Here is a 25160-nt window from a genome sequence, read left to right as displayed (position 1 = left end):
TCAGACTATTCTTAGCTTTTCTCTACTCCATTGCACACTCTAAGACTGAATGGCAACTTCCTCCCAAGGTTCTCATCATTTCCATCCCATCAAATGGTGTTCTCTTTTTTGGTAAAAATAAGACTTCAAAATAGAACTTTCCCATGATGGCTCTTCCTTATTTTGAAGTGGTAGCATATTGGACTAAAATAAACCCCAAAACTTCAATGTTAGTGTGGACAGCATTACGTACCTATAGGACACAGGGCTCTTTACCTTTTGTGCCATGGACCTCATTGGCAGTGCGGCATATGGACCCCTTCTTATGATTTTTTTTTCCAAATCATGATGAAAGGAAATATGAAATTTTAGTTAGATATTAGTAAAAAATGTTTTCACATCCAAGTTAATGGATGCTCTGAAATTTATCCATAGGTCTTTAGGCATTTGTGGACCCACCATTAAAAATTCCGGCTATAGGGGCGGCTAGGTGGCGCAGTGGATAAAGAACCGGCCTTGGATTCAGGAGTACCTGAGTTCAAACCCGGCCTCAGACACTTGACTTACTAGCTGTGTGACCCTGGGCAAGTCACTTAACCCCCATTGCCCAGCCAAAAAAAAAAAAAATTCCTGCTATAGAGGATCTCATTGTTCCATCTGTCAACTTTTTATCTGACAAAATATGAAAGTATACTACATGAAGTAAAGACAGTAGATAACCTGATTTAATAAAGATGTCAACTATATATCTTTTCTAAAAGAAAAAAAATAGTAGAAGTAATCTAGTTCTCAAAACAACCACCACAATAAAATCTGTGATTTGGGTGAAGATTTAGCTGGCATAAAGAAATTCATCTCTAGAATGAGGACTTGAAAGCTAAAACAAATCACTTGCCATTCAATTATACTAGCAAAAAAAAAAAACACGGCCCCAATTAAAGCATTTTTTATTGTGTGCCTACGATTGCCTAGCTGTCAGAATTATGGTTTTAAATACTGTGGAAAACTGATAGAAATTATGGGTAGAAACTCAATTTAAAAAAACAAACAAAACCTGATACTACAATCTTGAAATGCCTTTGACAGCACTATATGCTGATGATTTTTGAGGGGAGCAATGTGGAGGTGTGGAGAGGCAATTACCCAGAAATTAATGAATTTTGCCAGTACAATCCAGTAGACAATATGTGGGTGGCATTGTAGGTACCATATATAGCTTAAATGGACCCAATATATTGTCTATATTAAAACAAGTAAAATTCTAGTAAAACCCATTTAGATGTTGTTGAGTCACTGTTTTACTGCAACTTTAATAAAAATCAACTGCCAATTTAATAGGTGCAGCCACACATTTTGCCAGAGATTTCCAATTATGATTTTCCCAGTAGCAAACACAAACAAAATTAATGTCAGCAGCATCCCCCAAAGCCTAAACTATATTACTAATGAACTCCCAAGTACTCTCAAAGAAAAGTCTCAATGCAAAAACAATAAGGTGGAAATTACTGTAATAATCCAAATGTAGAAATAGAAAGAAGAATTATTGAAATGCAGAGAGGGATTTGTCTGTCATGATCCCATTAACTTTGTTGTTACCACAGCATAGGAACAGTGGCATTTTTAAATTACCAGAATACTCAAATAGCATGAAAATCATATGATTTTACTTCCATCCTCCAAGCCTATCTCATATTGGGTGATGACTAGTTGTATAGTAAGCTACAGCTGAAATGTTATAAAGCTGGCTTTAATGTGAGTTTATGGTTGAATTTAAATTGGAATTTTGGTCACATGTGCAGTAACCAAATTGAATCATAGAGATAAACACCTTTGGAATCATAGAACGTTGGTCTTTTACATTCTTTCTTTGTTTAAACATCTTTGAAACCATAAGATGTCCTCATCTAAAATTTGTATTCTAGGAATCATACCCCTTTTTCCCCTTTTGTTAAGACTAGGTCCTTCTACTCACCCAGGCTGAAAGTTCAGAGTATCCCAATTCCCCTGTTGGTCATCCCAGAAGCTTAGATCTGCTCAATTTCTGACCTGAGCCAGTTTGTTCTACCTTAGGCCGCCTGGTGGGCCACCACTCCTAGGGGTTTATCATCCTGGTACTCTACCTAGTGCTGTGACCTTATGGGCTTCCAAATACACTACTGAAACTCAGAAACCCCAATCCAAAGTGGTCCACTAGCCTCAGCTTCCCCAGGAGAAGATATTATAGGCTTGTGCCACTCAGCCCAGATGATACCATAATCCTAATGATTTGCATGAGCTAAGGAACAGATTTTCCTGGTTAGAGATGGAAATAGTACTTGAGTAGATGATGCTCTAAGGTTAGTATTGGCCAAATATCTCAAAGAGGCATCTATCTCCATGTAGCTAGAAGACTTTCCTGAAAGATACGATGGCCAAAGGATCTTTGTTATAGATCTTTGGTTATACCATGATACGTGTCCACCTACTGCATGTACCAAGACACTATGAGGGTAAACAAAAAGATGTAAAAGATGGCCCCTCCTCTGGAGAAGTTTATGTTAGAAGTTTAAGTTAGGAAGACAAGGTGAATATACATTGAGAAAACTGAAAATGCAAAGCAAATCGTAAGAAGTACCATGCATAAGAAATGCTATTAAAATTCAGAAAATTACATCAGCTGTGGTTAGAGAAACATTTAGTAGAAAGGTGATGTTTGAGCTGGACCTCAAAGGATGGGTAAGAAATAGGTACAGAAAATACAAATTATTTTTTAGGAAGGAGGCATTAGACAGGTTGGGGAGGAGGAGAGAGTTGCATTTAAATAATAATAACTTTAGTGGTTTATAAAACCATGTAGGTTTGCAAAACATTTGATCTTCTTGTTAACCTGATGAGGTGGGTACTACACATGTTATTCCAATTTTTCAGATGAGTAAACTGAACCTTAGAGAGGATAAATGGCTTGCCCTCAGTCACATAGCTAAGTTTTTTTGGTGGGCATTGACCTTGAATGTTGAGTAACTCTAAGATCAGTATTCCTTCTGCTCTATCATATTTGTTCTTGAGCAGATAAGTCTAAACTTATCAGAGGGTTCACAAAAGGAAGCGGTGTGAGAAAAAAGTTAGAATCATAGTTGGTTGCCAGATTGTGGAAAAATCCCTAGAGTAGGCACTGTTTCATTTTTGTCTTGGTATCACTAATGCCTAGCATAATGCTGGGCCCAAATCAGGTTCTTAATAAGTGCTTATTATATTGAATTGTCTCCCTAGTTAGATTAAGTTCACTATAAATGAGGAAAATCCATTCATTTTGTTTTGTCCCTCATAACACTTAGAGGGTCAGCATAATGACATTTTAAAAGATGTTTCTATTAGAATCAGAAATCTGGGTTTGAATCTACTCTCCAACATCTACCTTTTTGAATTTGCTAAATCATTTCATCTTCTCTGAACCTGTTTCCTCATCTACGAAAAGGGGGTGATAGCAACACTTGTAGTTACTTACCTTATACAGTTATCAAGATCAAAAGAAAAAAATGTACACACAATGCTATATAAATAATAGTTTTTATTAGCATTGTGTTAAGTATAAAACAGACACAAATATGGATCGGGATGAATGAAGTATTTCCCGCATTTTACACTATAAAATGCTGTGTACTGTTTCTAGTATTCATGTCCCTAGCAAAATTGTATTTCTCATTTTCTCAATAAAATCCCTTTAAATTCTCCTTTCATCATGTTATCCCCTGCTCACCAACTTTCATGGTCAGTGAAGAGATCAATCTGACCAAAGGAGAGATTGTATTTGAGGGAGTATATGGAAGATTTCAAAATCCAGGAATGGGACTCTACTCCTTGTCTGTTTGTTCATTGTTGTTTGTCCTTCATTCTCAAAGAGGACCATGACATCAGGAAGGTGATGTCATGACTTGCAAATGAGTTGGATTTAAGTGAAGAGAGGCTGTGTGTATGATTTTGGGCAAATCACAACCTCCCAGGAACTCGATTTCCTTTTGTGTAATATGAGAAGGTTAAACAAGGTGGCCTTGAGGGCCCTTCCAGCCCTGGGACTATAATCTCTTAAGATCCCAGTAAAAAATAGGAGTTAAGAGTATAAAGAACAAAAATCTATTAGAACTGAGGGACCTGTGACATATGGAGAAGTTTAGTGTAAAAGATTCTAGGTAGAGAAAGCAACAGACACAGAACGGTTTGCTTTGGAGTTGGGGGTGGGGGGCAGAGCTTTGTAGGAAAATAGTTTTCAGTCTGAACTCAGCCAGAAAGGGCCTTATTTTCATTGTGTTCTTGGAGCCTAAGGTCTTGAAGTTTAATTGGCCTAAGTGTGAAGTAAGGTAAGCTGAGAAGCCAGACTTGCATGTTCATAGTAATTAATGCTTCTGTAAAGCTTGAAGATTTGCAAACCATTTCCTCTGTATTCTCCCTGTTGGGCTTCACAGTCCATAGCTTTGAGAAGTGGTTAAACCAGTTCATCAGCCCCATTTTACAGATTGGGAAACAAAATTGGATTAAGTGACATGGTCAAATGGTTACGGTTTAGGATCAGGATTTGAATATGGGTCTTTTGTATAACCATAGATCTAGCTTTGAAAAAGACCCTGGAAGTAACCTGACACAGCTCACTCATTTTACAGGCAAATTCAAAGTAAGTAACTTGTGCAAGGTCATATAGTAAGCTGAAGAGTTGGAATTTGAACCCATTTCTTCATTTACAAAATCCATCATTCTTTCCATAAAAATACATTGCCTTCCTTTCAATGTTTTTTCCACCATTTCAAATGCCGCCTTTTTAAGTGCAGCCATGTTTGACTCTGATTCTATAAATAAACCCTGTTCTTGTAATTTTCCTATCTGTATCTATATAGTTTTGTAATTTACATATGGTAAATCACTTCATATACTCTATATGATTGACTGTATGATCAATATATGAACAAATATTGTGGAGGAAGGGGTACCAGAAAGAAGATGGAGCTAAAGTATTATCTCAAGACTTCAATCTAAGGAAGACCTGTGTTTTTAAAAACAGAAAAAGAAAACCATCATAATAAATATGCATAGCTCACCAAAACAAATTCTCACATTGGCCATGTCAAATATATATATATATATATATATATATATATATATATAATTCTATATTTTAAGTCCATCATCTCTGGAAGGTTGTGGGTGAAGTGGTTCATCTTTACTCCTATGGATTCATGGTTTATTGCTGCATTGATTAAAGTTCTAATGTTTCAAAATTTTTCTCCCCCTCTACTATGTTTTTTCATTGTTCATAGTGGTCTTCTCGATTGTCTATTGAACTGTCCACTTCATCATTTCTTTTGGCCCAACAATATTCCATCCCATTCATATAAAACAGTCTGTTTAGCCATTCCCCAGCAGATGGGCAGCTCCTTAGTTTCCCATTTTTAGCAATTATGAAAAGAGCTGATTTTTACATATTTTTGTACATATGGGTCCATTTCCTCTTCTTTTGCATACTATAAAATAATCATATAAAGTGAAGCTTCCAGAAGTCCCTAGGAATTCTTGACATACAAAAATCTCTTTATAATAATTCATTTTACTCTCAAGAGCAAGGTCAAAGCTGCTCACTCTTTGTCATGGTCAGGCTAAGCCTAAGCTATTTACATATATAAATACAAATATTTCTTTCTGTCTCTTCCTTTATTAAAGGAACTTTGTCATAAATCATATTAGCCCATCTTTCTATAAGTAGCCTTTATTTTAAATGCCCATTCCCCTAGTCATGATACTTTTATGTTTCAAATATGCCAGACAACTTCTCTGCATCATACACTTGAAAACAAGTTGGTTAGCAAATGCAAATTCATAGTGGGTAAAGAGTTCATGAGTTTGTTTATCTCTTGGAATGATAATTGCCCATGGAAAGATCAGTTATTTCTTCTATTTTGAAATGCCTTCAAGGCAGGAAGAAAGGAGATTGGAATACTTACAATATTCTGTGATTAGAAACACAAAACAGATAGCCTTCTTTTTCTGAGTTCTAGCTTCAAGTGGGGGCAATCTCTGAATTCCATCAGGAAGGGATTTTGAGCTAATTCATTGTTGCCAGAAGCAGGAATAAATATCTTTCCTTTTGCAATATATAGTACATTCAAGCCTGGGAACAAAGTTCATATTTTTAAATGAAATTATTCAATTTGTAATTAATTAAATAATATATTTATTAATAACTTATTATGGTTATTGGATTTCACAAAAGCAAGGCAGCAATGTCAGTGTAACAGATTTTTGTAGATATGGAAATCATTGACTTACTAAGAGACCCACAATGTTTTCCTCTTTGGATAACAAACTCAAGGGCTTAGGATTCAAGTTTTTGACCCTCTATACCTATTAAAACAGCAGGGTGGCTGTTTTAATAGTGGATAAGGCACTCAACCTAGGGTCCAGAACACTTGGATTCTAACCCTACTTCATATAGTTACTAGCTTTGTAACCCTGAAAAAGTCACCCTCTCTTTCCTCATCTGTAGAATGAAGGGGTTGAATTTAATGACTTCTAATATCCCTTCTAATTCTGATTTGATCCTATGCCCCAATTTCTTCCTACTCCCTAACAGGAAATTTTTGTTTAAGTCAGGCATGTCTCCTTTTTATTCAGGGTGAAGATTTCAGGTCAAGTCAATGAGCATTTATTAATCACCAGCCACTGTACCAAACACTTGGGATATGAAAAAAAGCTGGGGTGGGGAGAGGGAGGGAGACAACATGAAAACAACTATGTACAAATAAGGTAAATATAAGTTGTCAAAGGGTAGGCACTAATTAGGAAAGGCTTCTTGTAGAAGGTTAGATTTTTAGCTGAGACTTTAAGGATCCCAGGAGGTGGAGATAAGGGGAGAGAGGGGAAGAGAATTCTAGATGTGGAGGACAGTCAATGATAATGCATGGAGTCACTGGATGGAGCAGAGTAAATGTAGAGAAGTCAAATATCAAAAGACTGAAAAGGCAGGAAGGGGCCAGATTATGAAAGACCTGATATTCCAACAAGATGATTCTATATGTTCTCATGGAAGCAATAGGGGGCCAGTGAAGCTGATTTGTATTAGAATGCCACTGTGTCTCAGAGTAAGTTTTTTTTTCTTATTCCACCCTAGAATACCCTTCTCCATCCTTATCATCTTCTCGAACTCTCCTCATCTTTCCAATCTGAGCTGAAATCTCATTTATTCCATGGAATCTTTCCTGGCTAGTATGGAAGTGACATTTTAGGGCTCAGATACTTGTACCACCTATATCACAGTGTATGACGTGATACTTTATGAACTATCAAGCACTATATAAATGTGAGTTTCTGTGAGGATTAGTACTACTTTCTTAGTGATGGCCTCAATGATCAGCAAGTGCCATCCCCTGATTTTGTAGCTAAGGAATCTATCTTAAGCCCCAAAGAGTAATGTGACCAAAGTCCCATAACCAGTGAATCCAAGGCCTCTCCTCTAGCTTTCAGGATTCTATCATCATCACCATCACCACCATCATCTAGTAGTAGTGCTTTGAGGCTTGCAAAGTACTTTTTGTATGCTAACTCATTTTATTCTCATAACAACCCTTGGAGGTAGATGCCATTATTACACTTTTTTGACAGATGAGGAAACCAAGACTGGGAGAAATTAAGTGACTTATAAGTGTGTGAGGGAGGATTTAAAAACCACCAGCTTCTTGTCTAGTTTTGTGTCTGTCCCCTTGTATCCACTGAACCTAGGTACACTTAACATTTGCATTATATAATTGAGCACTTAATCATATATTATCTTCTAGTTGTTTTGTGTGTTTTAGATCTCCCTAATAAGTCACTGAGTTCAATGGGTTGAGTGATCATATCTAGCGTTTTTTTTGGTGTTGGTACTTCAAGCCCCCAAGGCATAGCAGACACTCTAGAAATACTCACCAATTTTGAAATATGTGTTACTCTTTGATAATGCTTATTCAATTTTTTTTCTATCGAACTGTTCAGGAAATACTAGTTCATGGGCAAATAGTTTAAGGAATGAAGGAAACATGACTCTAGTTAGCTCAGTGGTATCACATCTTTTTGTGGCTTTCTCACAAATGAGTGACTAATATTAATAGTTTGATCTGTATCCAGACTGTATCAGTGGCAAGATTCAAACTTGGATCTCTCCTGACTGTAGGTCCAATGCTCTTTCTTTGTTTTGTTTTGGTTTTTTAGTGAGGCAATTGGGGTTAAGTGACTTGCCCAGGGTCACACAGCTAGTAAGTGTTAAGTGTCTGAGGCCGGATTTGAACTCAAGTACTCCTGACTCCAGGGCCGGTGCTCTATCCACTGTGCCATCTAGCTACCCCCCAATGCTCTTTCAAAAGACTTGTTAAGTGAGATCGAGCTTCTCACTTGAATTTCTAAGTTGTATAACTCTATCATTAAATAATACTTAATAATATCTAATGTTTATATAACCCCTATTATCTTTATGTGCCAGGCACTGTGCTAAGGGATTTACAAATATAATCTCAGTTGTTCTTCCTAACAACCCTGGGAGATAAGTGATATTGTTATCCCTATTTTACAATTTAGGAAACTGAGGCAAACAGAGGTTAAATGACTTGCCCAGGGTCACATAGCTAGCAAGTATCTGAAGTTAGATTTGAACTCAGGTTTTTCTGCCTACAAGCCCAGCACCCTATCCATTGTGCCTCCCAGCTGCCTTACTTTGGAGCTCATTGTTTATAGTACTATTTTGTGTCTCCTTGGTTTTATCTTCCTTGACTGTTTCTTTTATTTCCCCTCCCACTAGGATTTTCTCCCCTGTGTTTCTTCTGGGTCTGTTCAAAATTTGCATAATTGAAGACAGGGGTTATGAAGTCCAACCTAGATGGCCTCGCGGATACCACCTTCCGGACCATCACGACAGACCTCCTTTACGCAGGCTCTAACGATATTCAGTACGAAGATATCAAAGGCAACATGGCATCCAAACTAGGCTACTTCCCACAGAAGTTCCCTTTAACTTCTTTTAGGGGTAGTCCATTCCAAGAAAAAATGACTGCAGGAGATAATCCCCAGTTAATTCCATCAGACCAGATAAATATCACAGAGTTTTACAACAACAAATCCTTGTCCTCCTACAAGGATAATGAGGAGAATATCCAGTGTGGAGAGAACTTCATGGACATGGAATGCTTCATGATTCTAAACCCTAGTCAGCAGCTGGCCATCGCGGTATTGTCCCTCACGTTGGGCACTTTCACAGTCCTGGAGAACCTGTTGGTGCTGTGTGTCATCCTCCACTCCCGTAGCCTCCGCTGCCGGCCCTCCTATCACTTTATCGGTAGCCTGGCGGTGGCAGACCTGCTGGGAAGTGTCATTTTTGTCTACAGCTTTGTCGACTTTCATGTATTCCACCGGAAAGATAGTCCAAATGTATTCTTGTTCAAATTGGGTGGAGTGACGGCCTCCTTCACGGCCTCCGTTGGCAGCCTCTTCCTCACGGCCATTGACAGATACATATCTATTCACAGGCCACTGGCTTATAAGAGGATCGTCACCAGACCCAAGGCTGTGGTAGCGTTTTGTGTCATGTGGACCATCGCTATTGTGATTGCTGTGCTCCCTCTTCTAGGATGGAATTGCAAGAAGCTCCAGTCAGTTTGCTCAGACATCTTTCCTCTTATTGATGAAACCTACTTAATGTTCTGGATTGGCGTCACTAGTGTTCTACTGCTGTTCATTGTGTATGCTTACGTTTATATATTGTGGAAAGCACATAGTCATGCAGTGAGAATGATCCAACGAGGCACTCAAAAGAGCATCATTATTCACACATCAGAGGATGGCAAGGTGCAGGTCACTAGGCCTGACCAAACCCGCATGGACATCAGGTTAGCCAAAACCCTTGTCCTAATCCTGGTGGTCCTGATTATATGCTGGGGTCCACTGCTGGCCATTATGGTCTATGATGTCTTTGGGAAAATGAACAAACTCATTAAGACAGTGTTTGCTTTCTGCAGTATGCTCTGCTTACTGAATTCTACCGTGAACCCTATCATATATGCTCTGAGGAGCAAGGACCTGAGGCATGCTTTCCGGAGCATGTTTCCCACTTGCGAAGGCACAGCACAGCCCCTGGATAACAGTATGGGGGAATCCGACTGCCCGCACAAACATGCAAATAGTGCAGGCAATGTTCACAGGGCTGCTGAAAGTTGCATCAAGAGTACAGTTAAGATTGCCAAAGTAACCATGTCTGTGTCCACGGATACCACAGCCGAGGCGTTGTGAGCTGAAGACTTCTCAGCCACATTGGGAGAAAAGAAATTAGGTTATTTTTGTTTGTTTGTTTGTTTATTTGTTTGTTTAAAGGAGTCTATCCTCTCATGTTTTTGAATTTTTGAACCATGTTCAGTTGAAAGGTAATTGTCACAATGCTCATTAGTCATTTTAAACAATGAGAAATTAAAACACAACTCTTCACAGGTTTTACAATTAAGAAAGTTGGTTGGTTGATTTTTTTTTTCTTAAAGCATGTTACTTGAGTCACCTGTGTTTGACTAAATAAAGGAAAAAGTTCCAGTGAAATAAATGGAAAACTTGTGGGGGAACATGATCCAAACGTTATGTAGCTGTTTGAAAAATTCCATCAAACGAGTAAAGCCTTTGTAACCATAACTTTCATGCTATTGTAAAATGTATTTGATGTCTATAAGTAACAGAGGTTTCCGTTTTCCCCCCCTAAAAGCTGCAGTACAGAATTAGAGCTATTTTGTAAAACTGTATTGTCCTGTGAACTGTGTACTGATGTTTATTACATGTTATTTATATTTGTCTAGTTGGGCAATATAGAAAGATACAGACTTGTATGGAAACAAAACAGAATATGCAGTGGATAAATCCCAGTGAAAACCCTTATTTGCCAATCATCCATATAATGACTTTAGAAATCTTACACTTTATTGTCTCCAATATTTTCATTCTTTCTTTTAACATTTCAAATACCCCTAACCCTTAATTTTCCTGTTAACACAACATAAGCATAATAGGAGTATAAAGATCCATTCCCTATAGTGAACAACATTCATTGATCCCCAACTTTCAACTTGAAATTGTAATTTTGAGTTCTAGAGTAATTCAGTTTGCATTTTCTTATAAGGACATTTCTTATGACAGGGTCTTCTGGACTATTGCTATTTGGTTGTATAATGTATGACTCCAAGAACCGAAGAACAAAGGATTAATGGCTACTTTTAACAACACCTAATTTTTTTCCTTAAGTCTTTAGCTATCCCCATATCTCTTAAGACAGCATGTGTCAATCTTAATGTAAGGTGTTATCACTGTGCCGTTGATGTATACTTGAAGAGTATTGCATTTTTATATTCCAGGATTAAGTAGATTCTCTGCCTAGGAGGCCAAACAAGAGTCTTCATTTATTTTAATTGAAAAGAAATATTGTCTGGATTAGCAAAAGTACACTACGTGAGTGTGAATTTCTGTGTGTGTGTGTGTGTGTGTGTGTGTGTGTGCATAGGCCGTAAATGTGTGTGTGTGTGTCACAGTGATATTATAAAGTTAGAAAACTGTGGCTAGGTTTAAATCGTATTACTTGTTGCGCTCTTTGCACATGAATTCAGTTTCTAAAATTGAGTTCTTTTCAACATCTTGGTTAATGAAACTACAGATTGCAAAAAATCAGAAAATTTTCATCCACTTTGAGAAAGTATGTCAAGCACATGTCAAGAACAACACTTAACAAGGAGCAATTGATTAAATATAATTCAATGAAAAATCCTGTACTTTCAGTGCTAAAGAAAAACATTCTAATTTCCCAACTTGGAGCACAGAACATTAAAAAATATAAGGAGGCAGCATGGTAGAATGAATGGATAAAGAGATGGCCTCAGATCCAGGAAGACATGGGTTCAAGGATCTTTTGACATACTGGTTACAAGATGCTGGATAAGTTACTTAAGCTCTGATCATGCTAGGTAAATATAGAAGATGATAAACTGCAGACTAGCTGCCTACCTGCATTGCTGGAGGGAATTTCCTCATTTGGGAGTTATATCCCCATCTATCTCTAGGGAGGGAGGCAGGCCTCATTATAAAAAGATGAACATGCCACAGTAAACTTGAAACCATTAAAAAAAAAAGTAATGGTTCATCTAGCCCTTGTGAATCCTAGTTTTAATGACACTAAAGGGATCTCAGGCCTTTCTCAAATCCACCTCTAATGAGGCATGACTACTCGTCACAGCCTACATGGCACAAGGAGATAGTAGGCTGGGCAGTTTATTTAGATACTGAAGAGATGTTCTTGATTATTGGAGCCTGACTCGCTTTTGGAACCCAAATTCAGCAAGATCACCTCTCTCTTTTGCCCAGATTCACTTGGTAGATGCACAGACCTCTCTGTCTTGCATTTCCTGTGCAAACTCCACTTTTATGAGACCACTGTCCTAATCCTGGCAGTTGACTGAGATTTATTGACAAGTAAAGATTGGTCAAAATGAGGCTTTTTTTAGGTCCCAATATTTTATCCCTTCACGGTGTCATAGGGGCCCAAAAATGGGTATTCTGCCAAAAAGAATGAGATTTAAGAGGCTGATAAACCCTGATGGATTTTATTTATACACAATCTTCTCTCCTTCCAGAGACAAATCATTACTCCTGCAGCACCCTGAGGCTAGGTCTGTACAGCACAAGGTGAAGTGGAAAGTTTAAAATTATCTGGTGGATTCAGTAAAAAAAAAAAGTTTCTCTACTAGTCTTTAAGTCCCTTCCCCTATTCTCCCATCTCACAATTATGATCTCTGATCAAACTTCTCTGTGGACAAAACTGGAATTGGCTGTCTTCATAGACCAGATTGCCTCAAAGTCTCTAAGTGCAGATGAGACCCTAGGGTGCTATGGTAATAATAATTTCTCTGGAGAAGAAGAGAAGGTTGACTTATGAATAAATTCTGCTAGGGCCTAATAGCCCTTTAAAAAAAATAACCATTCTTTTGCCCTGAATTGTTCAAAGTGGTTATCTGTACAGCTCAGAATTCACCAGGTAGCTAGCTACCAACTCTCTTCTCTGTTATGAAACTCTGTCCTCAGTGAAATTGAGTGGGAGAAGGAATTGGAGGAAGGCCAAGCTTTAAAAAAAATATATCCAAGATCCTCTTTTTGAAACTGTGTTCCTGTGAATTCAATGCAGATTTTGTAAATTTGTTGTGCTTTCAAGATCTAAATTGTATGTAATAAATCAAGGGACAATGGGGCTGTCAGCACTAAACTCGGTGCTTATCTATATAATAAGAAATAGCATCTTGTGTAAGATACTACCATGTATCTGTCACAATACCTTACATGCATACATTCTAAACCAGTTCTGCACACTTTGCCTTTTTTTTAATCACTTGCTAATTCAAGTGACTAAAACATACTCCCTGCTGAAAATTGTCACTAGAACGACAATTAGTTAACAAATCAGTTCCTTAAGCAAAGCTAGTTTCTTTAATGTGAGTATGCTTTAGGTAAATCTGCTACACAGTCATCAGCTTTCCATTGGTGATTAAAAATTATCCAAACAACTCACAGGTCTTAGTCCTAAATACTTCACCATTGTGGGCCATCATTCATGAAGGGACATACTCCCAGTTGACTTTATTTCTTGTAAGGAACTGACCCAAGCACCGACTTCCTTTGGCCTGGTCTTCACAGCTGCAATCAACTCAGTAACTGGTTGTCAAGCCCAGATTTTTTCCATTATATGTACATATGTATAATGTAAAGGAAACTTGAGGTTTAGGATGGACTGTCATGCGGGTTGCTTATCTAAACACCAGCTATTTGTTAGGACCCCATAAAGCTGTGTGATGGCATTTTCAGAAGATTCTGGTACTTCAGATCACTTCCACAAGTAATAAGCAACACCATCCGCTGTGGGAGAATTTGGCCCTGCTTGAATAGCGCTGTAGTTATCATTCTATCTGTTCATTTCAGGTGTTTCATATCTGTAAAAGAGACCACCTATATCATGTGCAAAATTAGACTCCTCATGATCTAATTGTATATTTGTATGATATTTTAAGATCTCCTAAATGCTGTGCTAAGGCTAAAATGTTTTTTTTCTTGCACTGGCCCTCTGATGAAATGTTCATGTTACCTATTGTAACATAGACAAGACATTTTTTCTACTGATTTGGGCTGAATGTATGTAAATAAGTTTTTCAAAAGCCAGGTGTATAATCAGTGGCCTAAAAATCAGTGCTTTTCAGATAGGGCAGTGTGTTTAAGTCGCTATGGCCACCTAAAAGCTATCTTCAGATAGATCCCATGTATTGAGTGCTGGGGACACATGATTCCCCAAGAAGGGAAATGTTTTCTTGTAATAATAAGCAGCTGAGACGCTGAGTTATCTGAACTTTTATTTCTAATGTTTCAAAGTGAAGAACACAACTCTTTATTGTCTGTAAATCTAACATTATTACTTTCTCTTAGAAGAATATTGTATTGTTAGATGTTTGTTGAGCTGGTAACATCCCTGCAACCGCTGCAATATCCTTGTTAGTAATCTGTATGAAACTTTGTACACAAGTTCTGGAAAAATTGTCATTAAAAGTAGCTTCAACCATTCAACTACCTTTGGCAGAGTAATATTTATCTAATATCTACTGTGCGCAGACTATATTTTGTGTCTATTAGGTCATTAAACTTACACAAAGAGGAACCATTTAATCATGCCCATAATTTTCAAAATTTAAAACTGCCATCAAAACCCTAGATTATCATGGAGAACCTAAAGTGATCTTGGAAGCTGTTTTCTCATTTCATATGTTCACATGAAAAGAATAAGACATTTATATTAATCTCTCCCACATTTATCGAAAAATTATCATGGTTCAAAATGATATACATATTTCCTTGGGGAATGAGCAAAGGAATATGTGAACTTTAATTAAGCAATAGTGCACACACACACACACACACACACACATCCCTTGATCAATAGTAAAGAAAAATGTATCAAGTCACCAAAGAGCATTCATTCATTGAGGTTTAGGAGAATAGTCCAATAAATTACAATAAATTTACGATTTGTAGTATGAATGGACTCAGTAAAATCTAAATAGCATTTATACATTTATATGCATGTATACATTGCTAAATCAACTAGATACATCATGGTAATTAAATACTACTTTCATTCCTTTTATGAAATCACTCAATTGGATTTAGAACTGGAAAGAACTTTTGAGCTCTCCACCCCCCACTACTACATCAGTAAACTGATGAAGAGCCTGGAACTAGTAGAAATAAAATGAATTTATCCAGGTCAAATGAGTTGTAAGGGCAGCTAGGTGGTACAATGGATAGAATGCTACACCTGGAGTCAGGAATTCCTGAGTCCAAATCTGGTGTTAGACAATTACTAGCTGTGTGACTCTGGGCAAGTCACTCAACCCCAATTGTCTTAAACATCTGGGGCCATCTCCAGTCATCCTGATGTCTATCTTGCCATTGGACCCAGATTGCTCCAGAGGAGAGAGTGAGGTTGGTGACCTTGTACAGCCTTCTCTCACTTAAATCCAATTCACTGCAAGTCATGATATCACCTCCTAATGTCATGGTCCTATTTGAGAATGAAGGACAAGCAACTTTGTGACTTTAAAAAGTTGCAATCTAAGGGCTGTTAAACTCATTGTTTTCTCTAGTATCTGATAGAGTTGATGGTGATGAATCTTTAAAAACTGAGCAAATTCTGTAATGCAGGAATTTCATATGACCAAATCCTTGAGTTCACTCTCTGCCTACACATTATCCCTCAATGAAAACACAACCTGTGCACCATCATCTTAAATTCAAAACCCAAGAACTGCAATAATGAATTCCCAGGTCCTGGTAACTCAAATGTAACAGGCACATTTAGAATTAAAAGATGGTGCATGGGGGCAGCTAGATAGCACAGTGGTAAAGCACCAGCCCTGGAGTCAGGAGTACCTGAGTTCAAATCCAGCCTCAGACACTTGACACTTACTAGCTGTGTGACCCTGGGCAAGTCACTTAACCCTCATTGCCCTGCAAAAACCAAAAAAACAAAAAAACCCAAAACAAACAAAAAAAAGATGGTGCATGCCTGTAGTACCTGCTCATATTCCTGAGGCTGAGGCTGGTGGATTGCTTGGATTCAAGAGTTCTGAGCTGCAGTAGGGCTAAAGTCCATAAGGTATCCATACTAAGTCAACACCAATAAAGTGAACCCCCAGGAAATGAGGGGCCATGGGGCTCCTTAAGGAAGGGAGTGAACCAACGCAGTTCAGAAACAGAACAGGTAAAAACTTCAGTGCCAATTCAGCAGTAGATAGGAGAGTGGGGGTGGGGGTAGACAAGAGGGGTGGGAGGAGGGAGGGAGAAAGACAGAGAGAGAGAGAGAGAGAGAGAGAGAGAGAGAGAGAGAGAGAGAGAGAGAGAGAGAGAGAGAGAGAGAGAGAGAGAGAGATTATTAGAAGGAAACATGAAATCATTTAAATATGCACAGAATCTATAGGTTATAGGATCAGAGACAAAGCTGGAAGACACCTCAGAGGTACTTAGTCCAATCCTCTAATTTTTACAAAGTAGAAAAAAGGAGGCCCAAAGGTTAAATGGTCATTACTGATTGTCCCTCTAGTCCATTCTGCTTTACTCCAACTCTCCCTTTTTCCCTCTTCTATATCTGGAAGAGTCATAGCTTGAAACATCTTTTTGCCCTGCCTTGATATTCTCAGAGTCCTATTCTGCTCTTGCTCCTGAGCTCTCTGTTGCTCATATATAGCATTAAATGTGATAATATATATATATATGAAATGCTTTTAAAACCTTAAAGCATTATATAAATGATAATATTATTGTTAAAGCACGATAGAAGTGATATTATTATTATTTTCTTAGAGCTTTAGAGCTAGAAGGAACCTGTCTTAAAGTAAATCTAGTCCCACTCCTCTCATTTCACAGATAAAAATGTTGAAGTCCAGTAAGGGCAAATCAATTTCCCAAGGTCATGCAGGTAGTTGCAGAGCCAAGATTTGAACCTCTGATTATAATGCATATATCCTGATACTTAGGTAAAGTACTAACAGCCTGCCTCCTAAGGGAACTTGGGGAGGGACAGGATGGGACCAAGTAGACAGTTTTTTAAATCACTTTTGCTAGGCCTCTGAGCATTTTAGGGATATGGATAATTTAGTCATTGCCTCAATAACCAGTAATGAGGAGGTTTGGTGAAAATTATAAAGAATGAAAAAAGTAAGAGGATGAATGGTTTATTTAAAAGTAAGTCAATGAGGGGGCAGCTAGGTGGCACAGTGGATAAAGCACCGGCCCTGGATTCAGGAGGATTTGAGTTCAAATCTGGTCTCAGACCCTTGACACTTACTAGCTTTGTGACCCTGGGCAAGTCACTTAACCCTCATTGCCCCACAAAAAAAAATCTAAAATAAAGTAAGTCAATGAGTTAAGATTATAGGGAAAACCAGTTATAACTAAGAATTTTTGCAAATTTAATTGAAAGAAGAAAAGGTCTGAAGATGAAGAAGCTTATCCCCATGGGTGAACCCAGTTCCTCAATCCCTAGAAAAAGTCAAGGATGGGGCAGCTAGGTAGCACAGTGGATAGAGCACTGGCCCTGGAGTCAGTAGGATCTGAGTTCAAATCCAGCCTCAGAAAATTGACAGGTGGATGGGGTAGACAAGACCCTAGGTGATAGCTGCTTGTGCATTTGACCTTGGGAAAATCAAGGGAACAGATGTAGGTATGGCCAATGGAGAACTGCAAGACATAATGAAGTCAGACCAGAGGACTTTATCGGAAAGGAAGTATGCTCTCCCCACACCCAATATCAGTGCTCTGAGACAAAATTCCAGTCAGTCAACCCTAGTTATAACTTTGGGGAAGGATTTAAGGAAATTTCAGTTTTAAGATTCTAGTAAAAAATTAAACACTGTTAACCCCTTCACTATGGTCAAATTGCTACAACACTTTCATTCAAAGCATCTAGCCCCAGGTCTTATCAACAAGAAGTGCTCAATACTCATTGAATGAATAAATGAATTATTCCTCTTTCAGGACCAATACATAAAAAAATAAAACAAAATTATAATTTTGATTGTTTTCTCCTTCTAAAAAGTCAAAAATAATATTTTCAGCCTTTACATGAGGGAAGACTTCCCCCTATTTTTTATACAAAACAACTTTAGTTTTTCGTCTAAAATCTGAATCAAAGTGAACATCAAAATTATCCAGTTTTTCCTGGCATAGACATTGTGAGATGGAAATATTGCAAGTTTGGGAGTCACAAGAAATAGGCTCGACTTGTTACTCAGTCATTTTCTTGTAACCTGGGACATATCAGGTTTGTCCTGATAAACATATCAGGGACATATCATTTAATCTCCTTTAGCCTCAGTTTTCTTACATTTAAAAGAAGAATTTGCTTGTCCTGCCTATTGTATGGTGTTTATAAGAGGATCAGATAAGACGCTGTGTGGAGATGCATACTGTAAAGTGAATGGGACCATTTTTGTGGGACTCAATCCATCAGAATTTAATTGCCTACTATGTGCCAGATACTGTGCCCAGGGGATAGAATAATCAAAACTCCCAAAGATCCCCTTGACTTTTCCTTTGGGTCTACCAACTTGTGACAGCACATCTTAACACATACCATGTCCCCTACTTTTTTTTTTTTACATCAGAAAGCCTCAGGATTTTGCTACACATTATTTACTGCCATCACTTTGTCTTAAACCAAATTGCTAACTGCCCTGAGGCAGTGCTGGCCCTGAAAATGGGAGGACCTGAGTTCAAATCTCACCACAGATACTTTCTATGTGACCTTGGGCAAGTCACTTAACCCCAATTGCCTTAAACATCTGGGGACATCTCCAGTCATCCTGATGTATATCTTGCCACTGGATCCAGATAGCTCTGAAGGAGAAAGTGAGGTTGGTAACTTTGCACAGCCCCCCCTCACCTAAATCCAATTCACTGTAAGTCACAACATCACCACAATGTCATGGTCCTCTTTCAGAATGAAGAACAAGCAACAACCACCCTGAATTTTCCTATTAGAAAGAATGTAATTCAGATGCTTCCTTCATCTCATACTTTTCTCCCTGATAGAAATAACATACAACCTTTCTGTGAAACTTCTAAGTCAGGTGCTCTTGACCATTTGTGTGTGTGTCATGGACCCCTTTGGGAAACTGGTAAAGTCTGTGGACCCCTTCTCAGAGTAATGTTTTTAAATGCATAAAATAAAACACATAGGATTACAAAGGAAACTAATTACATTGAAATATACTTAAAGGGGCACCTAGGTGGCACAGTGAGTCAAGCACTGGCCCTGAATTCAAAAGGACCTGAGTTCAAATTTGGCCTCAGACACTTGACACTAGTTGTGTGATCCTGGGAAAGTCACTTAACCCTCATTGCCCTGCAATATATATGTGTGTGTGTGTAATTTTTTTTAAGTTCATGGTTAGGAACCTCAGTTCTAAGGGCTTTAGGAAAATATGCAGAGGTTAAAATAATAAAGACAGAAAATAATAATAATAAAAAGGGAATAGCTGCAAGGTTTTTTTTGTTTGTTTTTTGCCTTTTTTTTTTCAGGGCAGTGGGGTTTAAGTGACTTGCCCAGGGTCACACAGCTAGTAAGTGTCAAGTGTCTGAGGCTGGATTTGAACTCAGGTACTCCTGAATCCAGGGCTGGTGCTCTATCCACTGCACCACCTAGCTGCCCCCTAGCTGCAAGTTTATAGAAGTCTTATCAGTTCATGATAGTCTTGCATGCAAAAGATATTAAACTTTAATCGGAAATCTACTCTAACCTTTCCCCCCCCCCCAAAAAAAAAGAGAATCCAAACCTTTTTGCCTGACAAAATTCTTTACTTCATCTCATCTTTGAAGGTCTTTTTGGAGGTAACAATAGTTAAGTGACTTGCCCAGAGTCACGCAGCTAGTAAGTGTCTGAGACTGTATTTGATCTTGGGATCTCAGGATCCTGACTCCAGAACTGGTGCTCTATCCATTGCATCACTTAGCTTCCCCTTCATCTTATCTTTGAATCAAATGATTTGTAAATTTGGGCAAACTTGAAAGCCCCATATGTTACCTATTAAAAAAAATAATAATATCATTATCTGAATCCAATGGACCAATTTCTGTCTGACCCAGAGAATGAATCAAATTTGAGGATTTTAGCCAAAGTTGGTTTCATTTGGCAAGGCACTTGCTTCCCTAATCCTTAGCTCTGTTTGGAAGACCCAGGCTTGTGAGAGGGACTTCTAAGTTCTCCCATGGGTTTCAGGTCTGGAAGTCTTTGGTTTCAATGAAAATGAGCTCAGTGAAGTCCTGCCTTTCCTCCCTTGGCTTCCTGGAGGAGGAAGACTCTTCCCTATTTGGTATCCAAAGATGCCTTTATTTTGAAATGTTCTCTACTGACTACTAAGTCTTCTGTCTTGTTTTCCCTCCTGATACCCTTGACTCATTTCTTTTATCCCACTTCTGGCCACAATGGACAGTTGTTTTTGGCTGTTTCTTCCCTTGCTAGAGAAGTTGCTTTCTTCACCTATGTCCTTGCACTGGAATCTTAAATTTTCCTCTCTGAAGGTCATGTGGCACTGGCTCATAAGGCTTACTTCCCACATTCCTCTTTTCTGCTCCCAGACTCACTACCTTTCCCATTCAAAACCTCTATTGGGTTTCCTACAAAGTTCCTATTTCTGGGGACACCTGGCTCCCTAATTTATTGATAGGGCTAGAATAATATATGGGATCAATAAAGATTCCACATTCTTCCCTTGTCCAACTCTTATTTCATTGTATTTTCAGGATTATGGTTCAGTCTTCAAGTTTCTTCTCCAGTTAAATAGTTTTCTCAGATCCATCTCCCCACTCACAAAATAATAATAATAATAAACATATAGAATAAATAATAATCAGTTCTTTCTGTCCCTCCACCACCAATGGCAATTGGCATGACTATCAATCAAGTCAAAGTAGCATCATTTATTCATATGTTTAGTAATTAAATAAATCCATGGTTTCTTCTATATAGACATTCCCTATAAAAATGAAGATTGCAACTCATGCATGCTTGCCCAAACTGTGCCAATCACTCATTCAATCAACCCACAAGTTTTTATTTTGTGTTGACTATGTGTTTTTCTTACCTAATGGAGATTATATTCTATAGTAGAAATTGACATATACACATAAAAGTATACAAACAATTTATATAGAAAAATAAATATAATGCAATTAGGGTAGTATTAGCATATCAAAATAAGCTTCCTATGGGAAGAGTCCTTTGGTTTTAGCTTTGAAGGGAACTGGAGATTCTAAGAAGCATCAATATATTCCAGGTATAAAGGATGTCCTGTGAACAGAGATAAGAGGTGGGATATCACACATGAGGGACAGGAAAAAGGTTTATTTGTCTGGACTGAAGAGTACAGAAAGGGGAGTCTTGTTAAGGCTGAAAAGGTGAATTGGAACCAAGGCTGTGAAGGTCTTTTTCCCCATAAATTCATTATAGCAAATGAACTGAACCTGTACAGGAGCTCTCTTTGTTTTCTTTTGACAGGGTGAGGGTACCATTGGGCTCCCCATCAGTTATCCCTCCCTCGCACAAGGGGACCAGTCCATATTCTTTTTCTTTCATACATTTAAGATGAGATAAGTGAGATCCTATGTACTATAGAGTACACAGTGTGGTTGCTAACATATTAGAGAAGACTCATCTTAGACCTGCCCTTACAATTTTCTTCTGACCCAATTCTAGGGATATTATGTATATAATTGGGATAATTATTGTTCATCTTTTAATGCCAAACAAGTGAGTGGAAAATAAAAGCTAAATTAGATAATTAGTCAGTGTAAAAAATAAGAGCTAAATCTCTAGTGTTCACACATTTTTTTTCTGTGAAATCCTTGTGTTATGAAATGTGGGATCATTTAATAACACATGAATTTGAGATTTGCATTGTGAAATTTATATCAGATCTCTGATACTTAATAGGATTTCAGAGTGAGATGGGACTTAAGCAATCATCTAGCCCAAACCATGCCTAAAGAAGAATCCCCGTTGAACTATGCTCAACAAATGTGCTGATATGCATTCATAGACGGAATTTCTTCATTAAGAGTTCTCAATACTAATGAAACTACAAAATGGAAGGAAGGAAGGAAGGAAAGAAGGAAGAAAAGGAAGGAGGGAGGAAAACTAAGTCTAGTGCTCACAACAAAAGAAAGATTTGTGATGTGACATATATTTTGCATCTCTCATAAATCATAGAATAATAGCATTTCAGAATTGAAAAGGAGATTAGTATTCATTTAGTTCAAACCATCTCTGTAAAAGAATTCCAATTGCTACACAACAAATAACTGGGCATCTATCTAGCCTTTGCTTGAAGACCTTCAGTGACATGGGAGCCATGACATCCTGAGGGAGCCCTTTGCAAATCTTTTGGGATAAAGCTAGTTGCTAAGAAAATTTTCCTTATAACAACATTAAATTTGTCTCTTTGCAACTTCCAACTATTGCTCCTAGTTTTGCTGTCTAGGGTCAAGCAGAATATGTTTAGCCCCTTTCCTATATTATAGTTTTTCAAATATTTGAAGACTGATTTAGGTAATATATTTAAGTGTGGACATCATTTAAATCTCTGAGACTCAGTTTCCTTATCTGTAAAATGGAAGTAATAATTATATTATATAATAATATAACTATAACTTCTTCTTTGCAGGATTATTGTCAGACTCCAATGAGATAATGTGTGTATATAAAGTGTTTTTAAAGGCATTATATAAATGATAGGTATTACTATTGTTATGCTTATAACCACATACTTGTATTTATCTTTCAGTTATTTCCCCAGTCTCAGTTTTTCAGAATTCTTAACTTATCAACCCTAATAGGAATGTAGATGATAAAATATTTGAAACTGGTATTTACTTCTTTCTTGATGTCTAATTACTTTGGGTGAATGACATCTTACACATTTAATTTAGTCTGTCTCTTCCCTGGAAACAGTGAAAATGTCCCTTCTTTCACTACCTTGAGTTATTTCTCCTATGTTCCTGAGGAGTGGGGGTGGAGTTTTTAAATCACTTTCTTCCTATTTTGACTTATAACGGATGGAGCAAGACATTTTGTCTCCAGGAAATAGCTCTCTACTTACCTGTTCCATTGAATGCATATTATGAAATCATCTCTTCAGCATAGCAAGTCTTTAAAGAACACTTGCTAAAATAATAAGTGACAGGTATATAATGGTATAAAGTGCTTAAAGGAAACTATGGAATAGTAGGGACAGAGCCTTGAAGCCAAGAAGACCTCTTTTTAAGTCCTACCTTTGATATATATACTTATGACTCTGGTCAACCTCTCCAAACTCTCCAAACTGAGAATATAAACTGCATAAGAACCATTGATTGGTAGAATTCTTTTTCTCACCTGTAAATCCCTAAAACAGGTCTAGATGCAATTCTTTTTTTCCATAAAAGGATTTTATTGTTTTCCAGTTACATTTAGAGATAGTTTTGCAACAATTGTTTTTATAAGATTTCTAGTTTCAAATTTTTCTTCCTAGACTCAATCTTTTTAAGGCAGGGATTCTTAAGCTGGATCCATGGACCCCTCTAGATACCATGGATAGAATTTGAGGGGATCAGTGAATTTAATTTTTAGTATTTTGCTAACTATTTCAATCTAATCAGTTTCCATTGTAATCCTTTGTATGTGATGTAATTTTTTGGGGGGGGGGGGCAATTAGGGTTAAGTGACTTGCCCAGGGTCACACAGTTAGTAAGTTTTAAGTGTTTGAGGTTGGATTTGAATTCAGGTCCTCCTGAATCCAGGGCTGGTGCTTTACCCACTCTGCCTCCTAGCTGCCTCCCTATTTGATGTATTTTTTTTTTTTGGTGAGGCAATTGGGGTTAAGTGACTTGCCCAGGGTCAAACAACTAGTAAGTGTCAAGTGTCTGAGGCCAGATCTGAACTCAGGTCCTGCTGAATCCAGGGCCAGTGCTCTATCCACTGGTACCACCTAGCTGCCCCTATTTGATATATTTTAAAAGATTATTATGGGGCAGCTAGGTGGTACAGTGGATAGAGCACCGGCCCTGGATTCAGGACTCCCTGAGTTCAAATCCAGCCTTAGACACTTGACACTTAACTAGCTGTGTGACCCTGGGCAAGTCACTTAACCCTTATTGCCCTGCAAAAAAAAAATTATTATATGAAGGGGTTCATAGATTTCAGCAGACTCCCAAAGAAGTCAGTGACACAAAAATGGTTAAGAATCTTTGCTTTAAGGTTTACAATGTTCTTTAAATCTGTTATTTTATATGATTCTCATATAAAAGTTATCTCACAACAACCATTTGAGACAAGTAAAACTGCGTGTGGTATGTACTATCACTAATGAGGAAAGTTAGGTTAAGTGACTTGGCCATGATCACACAGCCATTAAGTTTCATAGATCTGAATCCAAATGTTTCCTAACTTCAATTTCCTGACACTTGCTCTATTACACTTGACTTCCCTTCTAAGATCTCCTAGGCCATTACATATATATGTGTGTGTGTGTGTGTGTGTGTGTGAATTGACTGAAAACCTTGGAAATTTCAATATCAGAATAGTTTTAGTCTGAAGAGCAATACTGCAAATTTCTTAGAGCTACCTGGATTCAGTATACCTTCAATGTGACCTATAGGAAGCTAGGGGATTAATCCAAAAGTAATAGAATCAGGATAACTTTGGGCCTGATTTTGCTACTTCAATAAGGCTTATTTACAAAATGTTCTCAGGATCCTCTAAGTTTCCTTAAAGTACTTCCGATTAAATACAATAATTACTTTGGTTAAGCCCTACGAACATTCAGAAACTCTTCACTGACTTAATATCAGGTGTGGTATTGCTGGAAATTATTTATTCAATTCAACAAGGATTTCTTCCTTTATGATACTTTTGTCTAGAAGGAGAATATGATCATAAAAAAAAGTTAACCAATACGAACTGTTACTTGATAAGCATATGAGAGAGTTATGTGCACAGCAGTTATAATCTCCCCAAGGAGAGTGCAAACTTCAGTGAAAAATAATCTAGTTTAAACAAATTAAGATCCTGTCAACTGCTGACTCCATAGACATGGAATGAT

At 37.7% G+C, this 25160-nt stretch overlaps 1 protein-coding gene across 4 annotated transcripts in view; it reads left to right on the top strand.

The window, feature by feature from the left end:
- CNR1 (cannabinoid receptor 1) overlaps positions 1 to 14595 on the top strand; it is a 31100-nt gene extending 16505 nt beyond the window's left edge. For all 4 annotated transcript variants that reach the window (XM_044001273.1, XM_044001275.1, XM_044001274.1 and 1 more), the window contains one exon: positions 8771 to 14595. In XM_044001273.1, the coding sequence (XP_043857208.1) occupies positions 8833 to 10254 (1422 nt within the window). In that variant the 5' untranslated portion in view covers positions 8771 to 8832 and the 3' untranslated portion in view covers positions 10255 to 14595. The remainder of the gene's footprint in view (positions 1 to 8770) is intronic.
- Positions 14596 to 25160: the final 10565 nt, after the last annotated feature.

Source organism: Dromiciops gliroides, chromosome 4 (genome assembly GCF_019393635.1).
Source record: "Dromiciops gliroides isolate mDroGli1 chromosome 4, mDroGli1.pri, whole genome shotgun sequence".
NCBI lineage: Eukaryota > Metazoa > Chordata > Mammalia > Microbiotheria > Microbiotheriidae > Dromiciops > Dromiciops gliroides.
The sequence above is the reverse complement of the archived record's forward strand: the minus strand, read 5'-3'. Positions and strand labels throughout refer to the sequence as shown.